This window comes from Oreochromis niloticus, linkage group LG5, assembly GCF_001858045.2.
Source record: "Oreochromis niloticus isolate F11D_XX linkage group LG5, O_niloticus_UMD_NMBU, whole genome shotgun sequence".
In the NCBI taxonomy this organism is placed as follows: Eukaryota; Metazoa; Chordata; class Actinopteri; order Cichliformes; family Cichlidae; genus Oreochromis; species Oreochromis niloticus.
In genome coordinates this window covers 9,247,758-9,261,695 of record NC_031970.2, presented here as the reverse complement: position 1 = coordinate 9,261,695, position 13,938 = coordinate 9,247,758, and the positions used below count along the sequence as shown (strand labels likewise).

The 13,938-nt window shown below is 38.2% G+C and overlaps 1 protein-coding gene and 1 long non-coding RNA gene across 3 annotated transcripts; one reads left to right on the top strand and one right to left on the bottom strand.

The window, feature by feature from the left end:
* Positions 1 to 809: 809 nt before the first annotated feature.
* On the top strand, positions 810 to 9,638 carry LOC112846879 (uncharacterized). Its single transcript, XR_003220070.1, has 2 exons — positions 810 to 2,985; positions 8,048 to 9,638. It is a non-coding gene; the product is annotated as an uncharacterized LOC112846879 (long non-coding RNA).
* Positions 9,305 to 13,866, bottom strand: LOC100705788 (adenosine receptor A1). Of its 2 annotated transcripts, XM_013276625.3 has the most exons (3): positions 12,445 to 13,866; positions 12,178 to 12,309; positions 9,305 to 12,063 (listed from the first exon to the last, which is right to left on the bottom strand). In XM_013276625.3, the coding sequence occupies exons 1-3, from the start codon at positions 12,771 to 12,773 to the stop codon at positions 11,679 to 11,681; spliced, it is 846 nt and encodes a 281-aa protein (XP_013132079.1). In that variant the 5' UTR covers positions 12,774 to 13,866; the 3' UTR covers positions 9,305 to 11,678. The 2 variants fall into 2 exon arrangements, with proteins under 2 accessions (XP_013132079.1, XP_013132078.1); XM_013276624.3 differs by having other exon boundaries at positions 9,305 to 12,309; positions 12,445 to 13,864.
* Between the last annotated feature and the right edge of the window lie 72 nt (positions 13,867 to 13,938).

The window sequence follows — 13,938 nt, the reverse complement described above, 5'->3', positions numbered from 1 at the left end:
ATTTACAATGTTCAGAAATAATTTTTTAAAATGCATGGATTCCGCATAAATAATGAGACATAGACTCATTGTTTTAGCTGTACACCATGATCACCCCACTGAAGGCCTATTTGAAGCCAGGAAAAAATCCTGTAAACAGAGTTGTTAGTGGAAATCTTGACATATTGCTAATGCTAGAGAAAAAGCTAAACAATCCCAAACCTCTTTTAGGATTTGTAGTGAGTGTAGAGGACTTCAGATCGCTGGGCTATTTGCATTATTGAGATTTTCTAAGTGTTAAATTGATTTAAGAAGATTTAAAAAATGCTGAAAACCAAAGTTTGCTAAGGCACAAACGTTAAAATTGCCAAATCAAATAAGGAACAAATTAGGAACACTGGCTCTCTCAGAAGCCACTCTAGTAGCTCATTCTTGTTTATAAAATCCTCTGAGCTGGATAATAGTAGGTCAGCTAATGGCTGTATAACATAGAGTGTATTAATTGAAACTACCTACCCATAGCAGTCTTGAAAAAGTTAAAGGTTGACTTAGACTGTAGGTCAGTAGGTGATGACAAACGTAAACAAGGGTACATTCCCAGTGAGGAGAGTTCTTACACACTGGCACCAACTAAATCCGTAAAAATGTACAATACACAAGAAAAAACACATATATGCATAGGTGAATGAGCTTCTCATATGTGATACTTGTACATAGCTGTGTAAAGGGTCAGTGTTTCTCGAGTATAGATAGCAAAAGTAATACAATGTTGCTATGTAGCAAGGAAGGAAGGATTCAGAATCTAGACACAAACTCAAGGTGTGGTCAAAAAGCAAAAAATCAGTTTATTCTTTATTTAAATTTTATAGCACAGTACTGCCCACTACTCAAAAAAGTATTAGAATAACATCTAAAAACCCTTGAGACCCAGAGCTTACTCTTGGACTATGAGAAAGTCACTACTCAGGCTAAATTACTGCATCAGTAAAAACATAAACCTACTCTTTTTGCACTTCCTGACACTGAGTTCATTATTCTTTAACACCATTCTGTGTTAAAGTTGCATAAAAAGCACAGTTGGAGTGCTATAAATTCTTGAGAAGGCAGCAACGTGGAGGGTTAGACGAGAATCCCGGGGCCACTCGGAGCAGAAAAGAAAAAGGAAAAAGGCAGAGCAGCCAGGAGCTTGTGCGAACTGTAACACAAGGAGTGCTGAGCCTCGTGAGAGCTTGACACACATCTGAAAAGTAGGACAAAGTATCCAGGAAATAGTGCTGTAGCTTGCATTTCCTATTCTCTGGGTGTCTGTGATAGAGACCAGGCTTACTAGAGCGATTCAAACCACCGTGGATCTCTAACAGATGTACTGCTGCCTTAAGGATTGAGCTGGCATGAGCTGACATTACCCCGAGAGCAGAGTAAAAGTCCTGAGAGCGGTCACTGCCCTGAGCCCCCAAGAGAGAGTGGGTGGTGGGAGAGAGTGCAAAAAGACAGCGCTCTCCTCACAGATTTGTCCTCGCTGTTCTTCTGAAACAGGCAGTGCTCTTTTGAAATGGTGCCAGTGGAGGCTGGCCCAAATCTTTGCAGCTGAAACTTTTACAAGCTCGTGAGCAGAACGGGAGAGACACAGAGTAAGGTCTGTGCAAGGAGTTTGCAGCTCCTACCTCTTCCTTGGCCTGTCGAGATATAAAAAAAGCAAAGAGCCACGCTTTCTTTCTTTGACAATGTATATAGTCTTCAAGATTATCAACAGAAATGTTCTGGATCGAAGACTGCATTGGAAGAGAAAGGCTTCAAAGTATGTGTAAGAAATTAATAAAAGAAAAATGAAGACTCAGTGACGTCACTCAGGAAGCTGTCTTGGATGTTGCCTGAGGAAAGATGCATTGTCTGTGGCATTCTTGGCAGGGACACCCTCGAACATTAAACCTCTACGCTCTATTCAAGACTGGAATATGGGATTATCAAAGTGATTTTCATTTCTCGGTGAAGCTCCGTGTGCAACATTATTTTGAATCTGTTTATTTTCACAGATTGGCCCGCACTGTTGCCTTTATTTTTGCTTCATAGCTCGATGACACAGTTTGTTACTTCAGGATGTATTGTGGTAAACACCCGAGGCCACTCATTTAGTTCGCTATGTTGACAGTAAACAGGGCCTTCCACTCTCAGCTACAACAAAACTAAACCAAAATCTGAAAGGCGAACTCTGCCTTTGCTGCTTTGCTCAAAATCTGAATAAAGACACAGGCAGGTGCAGAACAACTAAAGACGTCCTGAGCGACAATGAAAATGGGAACTGTGAGGCATGTACTACCTGGGAATGATGCCAACTGCTGACAAAAGCCTTTAATGCTCAGCTCCAAGAGAAGCCTTTAACTCATTTGCTCTGAAATGCTTCAGGAATACTGAAGTCTTTCCCAACTGTAGATAAATCTGTCAAACCTTTTGGCTTTGTTACAACACAGCATGTAAGTACTCACTTCTGATTTCTTTGCCCAAGCTCACATCTCTGTCTTCTTCTCTGCATTTCTTATTCCCTCCCAGCTGCAAATCCTACAGTAAAGTGAGATGTCTATTTGATGACACATAATCTTTGCTTCATATGGCTTTTCCCATTTAGTGTGGGGAGCTTCAATTCTAAGCCACATGAAGTTTGTATATATTGTGGAACCATGTAAGTAAAATTTAGTGACTATGTGATTTGTTTGCCTAGCTCCCTTTCTCCTACTGTCTCTCTCTCTCTTGGCAGTAAGGCAAAAGTGGGCAGGGAGAGAGGAGGGCATGGCCCAAAAACTGCTCTCAAGCCCCAGCCCCTGTTCGAGTGGGGTTGCTTGCTGGTACACTACTCAGCCTTTCCCTCGTCTTGCAAGCAAAAGAGACGATGTGGAAGTGTATTGTTGACTCTTTTCTAAGCCGCCTTTATTTTTCGTCTGCACCACCGCCTTATTGTTTGTTGGTGAACGCTATCCTGATCTTGACAAAAAAACAAAAACAAACCCTCAGGTATTTCTCATTTTTGATTATCTTTCTGTTTAGGCCTTGATGTTCCTCTTTGTATTTAAGCCTCCCTTTATTCATGTCTGCACTTTTACACTTCCTTTACTGTCACCTTCCACACTGTACACGTGTCTAATTCGCTTGCACCGAACACAAAGTCTAAATCTTAACCGCTACTGAGAAGGGATTTTGTTTCACATACTATTTGTTCTGCTAAATGCATTGAAAGCAAAGCTTTTGTATAAACTTACTGAAGTGAGAAGTCTGTTTACGCAGCACTATTTGATAAAAACACATGCCACCAAGTAAAAAGAAATTTTAATACTGACATTACTGCCTCTTAAAGCACAAACCTGCAGCAGAAATGAAAATTTTGGCATATTTTACAGCAAGTCGTAGCCTAAACACATTGTAACTGCAGTAGTTTGAACAAACTTTGCCCTTGGAAAAAAGTGATTATTAGCTCCACGTTTCAAACAGGAAATTCTCTGTAATAAAAAGGCAGTTGGTGCTTTTTTCTAAGCAATTTGGTGTTTGTGTTGCAGGACTGCTGCATAGGTGCACGAACTCTGCAACATCAAAAAATCCCCCCGCTGCACTGTATCTGCTGTTAAACATCTATTACTGCAAAAATGAAAAAGCATCCTGTGGTTTCCAGTCATACAGTAAAACTAGATTATTAATGTAGTTTTCTCGAATACTGCTGTTTGACAGGCCTGTTTGAAAACCAGTATGAACCAGATCCATCTGTTGCAAGCACTGTACAATACACGAAGGGGCTTGTATTTAGGATTACAGCACTATGTTTCACATCAAGCCTCTCTGATTTATTAGTCCTTGTTTTTAATCATAAAAGCTATTGAAAGCAGCGTTAATATTTTAAGTTAGTAAATCTACAGGAAAATTCATTTTTTAGACAAATTACACTCTCGCATGAATTAGACTTACGCAAACTGACTTTGTAAACATTTTGGCATATGCTGTGCTGCTTTGTTTGCATACAGTCGAGTCAGCTCTTGAGTTTGTGTTGAGTGTGTGATAACAACAGATTATTGCATACTGTACAGAAAGGCTGAATGAAGAAAAAAAGAAGTGGGAGGAACGCAGGGAGGATGGGCAGAAAGGGAGAGAGAGAGAGAACGAGAAAGAAAATGAACTTATTCCCTCCTCCCCCCAAGTTCTCCTCAAATGAACTTGCTTTGCTGCTTGATGACATGTTGTTTGGAAAGCCATATCCTCTGCTATTTGTGTTTCTCTCCTCCCTGTAATTGGAGTTACTTTGTAGTTACCAGGATCAAAGTCTCTCTTTTGGTGTTGCTTTTTTATCAAGTCGTGCCACATACACACTTTCAGCTCTTCCTGGTAAAGAAAAAATAATTTTGGGCTATAAACAGCAGTTCTCACTTTTTTGACATCAGCCGTTTTACACAGTCTTGAAATCAACAAAGTTATGAGCAAAAGCCATGAGAGATGGTCCAGATGGTTCACCAGTATATTAGCAATTTTGCTAATATCTGTTGAATATTAAGTCAGTAAGAGGACACATCTACATATAACAGTAGTTGCCTACTATTGCTACTAAAAACTCTACTTTAAAAACACAGCCATGTGATCATTTACACTTACAAACACTCACTGTACTCATACTAAGCAGCCAATGTTAAAAAAAATAAGACATTAAAGAGTATTTGCTAAGATTTTTTTTTTTTAACTCAGGTCTCATGAGAATGTCACTGTATGTATATATAAAGATTCATATGTGAAGCTGTTCTTAACTCAGAAGTATGTATAGCATAACAGGAACATGGCCTGCAGTTATAGACCGAGGAAAACTTCCCAGCCTGAAACAAAATATGAACCACAGACAGAAGTCTTCGAGCCTCATCGCTGTGATAAAATACCACGAAATAAACAAACCCACTCTTGCGCTTTGCTTCACATTAGATGAAAATATTTTAAAAGTATAAGTTGTCAGCATTAGCCTTTTAGCAGTGATGTAAAATGTTATTTTAGTCTAGTCCATGGTTAATGCACAATTTTCCTCAGTGGAAGTGTTTAGAATTACTAAAATAAAATTATAGTGCTTAAAGTTTTCAATAGTATCTTAAAATATGTTTACGCTGCACTTTCACTGGAAAACAAAAACAACTGCAGCAATTCAGATATCATCGAGCTGAATCTATTAAAGAGGAAGCTGCGACAGATATGTAACCACTGATAACAAACAGCAACAGCTCATGTGTTAAATAATATTTAAACACAGAATTTACTGCATTTACTGCAAATCGGCACAGTAACTCTGAACTATAGAGCAATTGAAGTCCACACCAAATGTCCTTCAGATCTGGGCATATTTTATTTGTTATAGGGTCAGAGATTCAAAAACCAAAACCAGTCTATGATATTCTAGCATACTGTTGGGAGTTAGCCCTGTTTGAATCAGAAGCAGATATTTAATGGTGGTCCAGTGGGTCTACCTTGTCACCACAAGAACGAACACCAGCGTGTGGGATTAGACCCAGAGACACTTGAACATCTCCACCTGGAGCAGAAACTAATTCCCAGCATGGTGCCCTTTTCTGGCTGAGAACCATGGTTTCAAACTTGGACATGCTAATTTCTCATCCCAAGGCAGTGTAAGCTGAAGCCTAAAAAAAACCACATCATCTGCAAAATGTAGAGATGGGATCCTGAGACCACCAAACCTAACACCCTCCACCTCTTGGCTGTGCCATGAAATTCTATTACTAAAAAATTAACAGAATGCGAGTAAATAACACTGAATCCTCTTTCTAAAAGGGTTGCTAAATCCTTTTAGCAAGTACTTCTTGTAAGAAATTGAAAAGAGTCAGCTATTTGATTTTCAGTTGACATGAAGTATGTTTTAATATAAAGACATACTGCCCACAAGATGTATATACACTCTTTTTACTTTAGCTTAAACAGGATCAGGATGGACTCACACAAAAAATAAATACGTGTTCAACATATGGACAAAGTATGCTTATGGAACAATGGACCTTTCTTTACTAGTATACACCTAGCTCACATAGCCGGCAATACACTGAGCATCTGGCAGCAGGCTACACCACCATACTTTACTGTGTGGCATCACAACCCTTGTCTGACATGGCATTCTCTGATTGCTTGGCTGCCAACACTCTCCTCCCCCCTCAGTTATGGGCTCTGCCATGCTGCATCCACGACATCACCCACTTTTGTCTCATTGAGATTCAGCTTGGAAGGCAGACAATGCCCATTTCTTGGCACAAAACATTGGAAGGAGCAGCATAGGACAACCCAGATCAGTCCCCGACACTCATGCCCCGTATTCCGCAAATCATCACGGACCAGCGCCAGTTTGAAATGGGTATTTTTTATGCATTATTATTGCCTAAATACTCAGTTGTTTGATATCTGAGCATTTGACAACACAGATTTCGTTAGGAAGTCGTAAGTTTGCCGTGTCAGTGATATATTGATTGGAATGCTAATTGTTCTGAGTATCAGATAAAAGTTATGGATGAACAACAGAGCAGCCATTTTCCCTTCATCTGCAGCTTGTGAATAAGACTATTTCAAAGCGTCACTTCCGGTTGTAAAGAGCGAAATTCTTCTAAGAAACATACGAGTCTAAACGTTCACACATCATGTTACATTATGCAGGTGGGGTGCTAGCTTTTCATGCTGACTGAATGGAAGAAATGGTGCAAGTTATATTATTGCTGTAAACAGGTGTTAAACCTACCAATTAATTATTAGTGAATCGTGTAGTGATAGTTGGTCACAACACAAATTTGATTTGTTCTTGCTTTCTCTCCATCCCCTCTGCATTGGCCAGCCAGTTAGAAGAATCTGGTACCATTAAACATGTGATTAATTCATCATCTCAGTTAATGCCACTCACTCTCTCAAGCCCCAGTGAGCATGCCCTGTCACCACAGCCACACAGACTGCCAAAACATTTCAATCACTGTTGACATTAATTGGGCCAAAGAGGAATTCAGAATGTTAACGAGCAGCCAAGCGGCTTTTCAGCGACCACCGTTCACATGCAAATTTATGCAAAATGTTCCAGCCTTTGCACAGTCTGGTCATCTACCACAACACTGCCTGGGCTGAGCTGTTTCGACCAAAGCATGGTTCTGTCTGGACTTGGACAGCTACACCCAGCTTGTGTCCCAGACTCCGGCTGGCACAGTAAACAAACTTCTTTCTCAGTGGTTTTAAATTGGCTGTCACACTGAGCAAAAAGGGCAATTTTGAGAAGTCAAACCTTCCGTTTCTCTATTAAAGCATCCCCCCCCCCCCACACACACACACACAAAAACAAAAAACATTATGCATGTGGGGTGGTAGTAAAGCAATTACTTTACATTACTCTTAGTATTTTCCACAACAGTATTTGCAGGGGTCTATGTTTTCTATAGACCAGAATTGCAAGGAGGAGACAGTTAACAGGTTGCTCCACAGATGTTGAGGATGTGTGCCAAACAGCTCCCTAAAATGGCTGAGGTACAGCCATTTTTATTCCTTTGCTATGCATTACTTTCTGGTTGTAGAGATGGAGGGAAGCAAACTATAAAAAAAGACATGATTAAACTGAACTATTTTTTCTAGTTGTCTTGAATTATGGACAAATTATTAGAAACTTTTGTCTTACTTTATGTGCTATTTTTTTAAATTAACTTTAATTTTTGGTTGTTACAGGGTAACATGTCACATGTCACATTTCAGTCTTTAACTCTTGTCAAATATATTTCATATGTCCAGAGCCAGTAGTCAGATACAGGATATCAGTTACACAAACACAGCAGCTCTATAATGAATTAGGCCTTAATTTTAGAGCTCAGTGGAATGTGGAAATGAAACTACAACTAGAAAGTAATTCTTGGTAAATCTACTACCATCCTACATCATTCTGCGGTATCAGTGTATTTAATCGATGTGGTCTACAGTGTGTTGTCAGTCTAAAACTGAAGAAACAACACTAAAATATTTCAGCAACTGTTTTTCCAAGGTGAATACTGATATCTAAAAACGTGTGTTTTTTCTCTTTGTCTCACAGTCTGACTGACACATTTTCTACTGCTACGTGAAAAACTATCTGTCCTTAAGGTTGAGGTAGTAGATTGAATAGTTGTGGGGTTTACGTCCTCCTTTTGAGATAACTATACAATCTACTGTCTTTCCTAAGGAAACAGGTTAATCTGCGGAGATGCCAAATCTTATATGCACGAGAAGCTCCCTGGATAAAGGAACGCATCACTTATGAAAATACAAATAATCTACCCACACCTGTTTAAAGACAACTGCAGTCAAAAGAAAGACTGTCATTTAATTATGTAATCGAACAGTAGAACCTGTCTACCCTTTCTAATTGGTGTATACTGACCAAAGCCTTGTTATTAAGGCTTTTCATTTGGGTTTGAAGTTGAGCCTAGCAAGGTGAGGTAGTAGGTTGTATAGTTTGTGGGATGGACTCAATCCTATTCAGGTGATAACTATACAGCCTATTACCTTCCTTGAGAGGTACAATAAGTGCTTGGAATGACATTTCCTCACTGACCTAAGTGATGAAGGAGCCACTCTGATGCCATCTTGTGGCAAAAAGACTATCATAGCTCCACAAATGATCTTAACTTTGGGACCTGTATTGTATTGTAACCTGCATTGTATATATCTGATATAGTAATAACAGATTTACAGAATAAAAAACAGGCATATTTTCACTTGACAAGTTAATTTTTAAATGAGCTGCAATATAATTCAATGACAAAATTTATAGCTTAAAGAATGCATTTCAATGAGCAAATGTTAGCCATCTAATCTCCAGTATCACTTCAGATTTGTAAAACAATTTCTTTGACAGAATATGTAAATCCACAAGTATTTACTATCCAGTGTCACATTAGGGAATTTGTATTACGTTGATATTAATACTGTCAGAAAGATCACAGTAAAAGTTTTACATGAACAGAGTACTCAATGACCCATTGGGTTTCAAAAATTTGCATTTCGCAACTTAGTGGCAGAACTATGCAACATTAGGTTAGCAGATGGGTAAACTGAAAAAAAAAATTCTGTATAATATCGCAACTAACCACAAAGTAACCAAAGATACAAGACCTATACATAAAAAAGAAGAACTTGAAGCTCTGGTTCCCATGTTTGCCTTCTAAGCTATAATTTTTTTCAAGTTCTTTAAAATATGTTTGCAAAGATATAAGGGAAGTTTGTATAGAATAGATCTGTACTATACACTCAAAGAGAAGAGTACTGCCAAGAATATCGATACTGAGTTGAGTCAGAGTTGAGTCATGAATCAGTTGAGTCTGATGAGTTTTAATGTACAGTAATTTACACAGTGATACATATAAAATAATCGTACTGATTGTCTGAAGTTGTTTTCATTACATTTATTATCCAAAATCAGTATTCGGGGTCTGCATCTGAGGGCTAAGGGGAAGGTAGTCTGAGTTATGTATGTATGTACCCCTCTGTTTTTTAAATCCCTGTCTTTACTGGCTTGTATTTTTTTATAGAAACATGTACATGTCAATGTAAATGCCTGCCTAAAGGAAACCTTTCTAAATAAACACATTTGAAAACAATATCCAAAATCAGTTACTATAATAAAATTTATAATAAAATTAAAAGGTTGTAGGTTGAATTTTTTCCTTAAACTCAGCATTTTTTGATTAAGTCCTGATGGTTGAAATATATATATATATATATATATATATATATAGTTTTTTGTAGTTTTCTCTACACCACTAAAACTTTAAATTCAAGGGGTTTCACGAAAATGAAACATCAGTGGCTTAAGAGTTGCAGCCATTTATATCCATTTCCCCCATTTTCATTTCATTTTAATGAATTGGATATTTTACTGCCAAGCCTTATCATTATCAAGGTCTAGAATAAAGAGATGCCCTCTGAAATACAGTTTCTACAACAAGGTACAAACCACTGGGTACACTCAAGAAAGATAAGACTAGATTAAACCTTGTCAGAAAACAGCTAAAAGAGCCTGAACTGTTCTGGAAAAATTCTTGGGAAAGATAAAAATAAGATTAACTTGTATCAAAAAGATGTATGGCAGAATAGAGAAATAGCTCATGATCCAAAGATGTCAGATGTGGTGGAGTCAATGTTGTGGCATGGGAACGTATGGCTGCCAGTGAAACTGGGCCACTAGTGTTTACTGAAGATGTGAGTGCTGACAGACATAACATGATGAATTACACACTCTAAAAAGCTATACTCTGCTCAGCAAATTACTGCAAAACTGATTGGACAGCGCTTCACAGTGCAAATGGATAATTTCTCAAAGCATACTGCAAACGCAACCCAGGAGTTTCTTAAGGCAAAGAAATGGCATTCTTCAATTCCGAAGTCAGTGACTTGATCGCAACCCAATAAAGTAAGCTTTTTAATTAATGAAGATAAAACTGAATGTATGAAGATTACATTCACTAGCTAAAGGTGGCTGCAGTGGAAGCCTCAGTAGAGTGTCTCAGAGAAGGAAATACAGCATTTATTGATGGGTTCTAGATTTCCAAGTAATAAAATATACACCACTGTAGTGGTGTACGGGGAAGAAAAAAAAACTACAAAAAAAAGCATCTTTGTCCAACAAATTATGAATTTAAATGTATCTTTATTTTTTTTTATAGGCCCCACCAAACCAACAAAATGTCAAGCTTCTCAGCCACATTTTTTATCCATTATCAGTTACAATGAATGGGGAAGTATTTGTTTCTTTTTTTTGTTTTGTTTTTAAAGTTCTTTTTTTTTTTAGTTTAATAAAGGTCAGAACTACAGCATCAATTACCCCTACATAATTCCATTTTATTTAACTTTAACTACCACTTTAAATGGAAAATGGTAACTGGCCTGTATTGGTATAGCGCTTTACTAGTCCCTAAGGACCCCAAAGCGCTTTACACATTCAGTCATCCACCCATTCACACACACATTCACACACACTTTCTGTTGATATTAATGGAGAGTGTTCATATCAACATATGACGATCTAGAACTTGAACAGAAACAGAGAAAGAATGATATGAAACTTTATCTAAAAACTTAACTTTAAAAACAAGAGGAAGTAGGTCTTTTCTTCTGCAACAGTTTTCACAATATAGACAGAAACACATGCTTTACATCAGTACACAGTAGGGCTATCTCTAAAAAAACTATTTGCATGCCATACCTTCAGCAGTAAGCTACAGCAAATATTTAAAGCTATGGCTAGATAGTGAAACTGCTACATTAAAAATTTTTTAGTCCCCTAATTGGCCTTAATGAAGTGAACTGAAGCGGCATGATTACTAGTTTAAATGACATGGACTCCAGGGATGTAAGCTGAGATGGAATGGATTTCCACATTTAAAAGAAACTAATATTTAGTGTGCCCACTGACAGACTGGCAACCTGTCCAGGGGGCACTCCCACCCCTTTCCCTATAACAGCTGGGATCTTGTGACCCTGAATTGGATAAGAGAATAGATGGATGGATGAAAATTTAAAACTGAATACCTAGCAAACATATGAGTATCTAAATAATATAATATTTGGTTCTAGGCCTGACACACACCAATGTAATCATCAAGTCACTGGTTTTAATACATACATTTCAAAAGCCAATCAAATTTGATCCCTAATAAAATAGAAATAAACAAGGAAGTCAGCCTTCATTCATTTTTGGCCAGACTGTCATTGTTACTGCTGGACTTGTCTGTTGTCTGGCTTATCTGTGATTCCTGCTTTTCTGTTGCACATGAAATGCACTCTTTCCAGATCTTTAGATATGCTCTTTTGATTTTTTGTATTTTGAATGCATAGACAACTGGGTTGACAGCTGAGTTAGCATGAGAGAGCACAATCCCAACATTAAAAGCTTGTTTTGGTACCTCAATATTTCCAAAGTACTGAATACAGTTCATTATGTGGAGAGGGAGCCAGGACAGGCCAAACAAGGCCAGTACCAGAAACAGAGATCCTGCCAGCTGTTTCTCTTTCCTTAAGTAGTTGTACGAATTTCGGGTATGGCTCCCTGGTTTGTCTCGAAGGTTTCTTCTGATTGTGCAAAAGACATAGATGTATAACACAGTCATTACCAACAGAGGCGTCAATGAGCAGAGAAAAAAGTTGAAATAAACCAGGTATGACATTGGGATGACATCTATAAACCTGCAGGTTGTAATACTGAAAGTTTCATTCTCGTGCCATCCAAACATGGGAGTAAAGCTGAGAGGAACAGCAGCAAGCCAACATGCTGCTACCACACAACAAGACAGTCTGTGTGTTACAGTCCTTTTGTACCTATGAGCAAAAAAATTACTATTAGTTTAGTACCTGTTTTAAAAAAACAAAAGTGTAATTAAAAATAATATTCATAAAGTTATTAGTATGATGAATGCTTATAATACAAAGATATGGTTATCTAGGCCATCCTACCTGATAGGGATACACACCCGAAGGAAACGATCTACAGCAATAGCTGCAAGGCACAGAACTGAGACGAAAGTCAGCAGGATGACCACACAGCTGATGAAGAGACAGGTCTTGAATGAAGTCTTCACTCGTCCATCCACCACTACAGCCAATGGTATTGCCACACAACCTACCAGAAAATCAGCCACAGCCAGCGAGACAATAAGGCAGAAGGTCGTCTGCTGAATGTTTCTACTGATCCAAAGGGCCAAAATAACCAGCATGTTACCCAGACAGCAACTAACAGCAATGAGCACTTCCACCACAGTATAAATCATGTCTTCCTCCTTCATTGTGCGTCCAGTCTGGTTGATGTGTGCAGGTTAATGGTGCAGCTGCATTGTGTGCAAAAAGACTACTTATCACCACATCTCCTTCCGGTGAAACATTTGAGGAAGTTTTTTTTTTAACTTTTCATGAGGCTTTTTTTTCTTGACATTTGACCACACACGAAGGTTTTGCATGATTTTCATGATGCATGTCTTAACCAATGTCTGGTTGCATCTAACTTTTATATTTTTCTGGCCTAACAATAAAGAAAAAGAAATCAAACTGTAGGCATGTTGCACTATGTGGTTTAGAAAAACAGTTTAAAAAAAGAACCCTTATAGTCTTCCTGTTGAGAGGAAATTAGATATATCCTGATAACATCTTGGCCTAATTATACTAAAAACATTTGCTAATCATTACTATAAGTTTACAGAAGCAGCTTTATGTTATATTAGATAAATGACAGGTTTAGCAAAATATAGCAATATAAACATTTTGTCACTCTGTTAGGGAGTCCTTGTTTTGAAAATACAATTCTAGAGCCTGAATGGGTAAAGTGACCAACCCTTAATCAGACCATAAATAAGATTTGCCATATATGTGATTTTACAACAACTCTCCCCTAAGCTGACAGGAGAGTTGCTGACTGGTATTGGCCAGTATGCATAAAAATTGCATAATGTGAAGTATTAGTACTAATTTTTATCAGTGAAACAGATCTGTACTAAAAACAATTTATTTAAATTACAAAAATGCAGTATAATAAACTATGTATACTGGGAGCATGCATGGTGACAGTTGTAAAAAAACAAAAAACAACAGGTCCATTCCCAGCTTGTTTTGGGAAGTGAGTCATTCTCTCTCTGCTGCAAGTATGTGGTTATAATATAACACATAAAGCCACAGCATTTTAAAGTGCAGAAGGGGTTCTTTAGTTTACTCTAAACCGCCATAACCAGTGTACCAGTTATCTAAATGTACCATGTTCATTGCACCAGTTATTAGGGTCATGCAATACAATGCAATACACACTCAACACAAGGCTCCAGCCTGTCTCTCTCAACCACCCAGGTTAGGAGGGAACTGAGGAGGATTAAAGCCAAGAAAGCAGTGGGTCCAGATGGCATCAGCTCAAGGATCGTCAGGTCCTGCGCGGACCAACTGTGTGGGGTGATGGAGCACCTCTTC

Coding starts and splice junctions, on each gene's coding strand:
- LOC100705788 (XM_013276624.3), bottom strand. CDS start 12,773: ATGAAGGAGGAAGACATGATTTATACTGTGGTGGAAGTGCTCATTGCT. Junction 12,310..12,444: donor CGGGTGTGTATCCCTATCAG/GTAGGATGGCCT, acceptor TTTTGCTCATAG/GTACAAAAGGACTGTAACAC.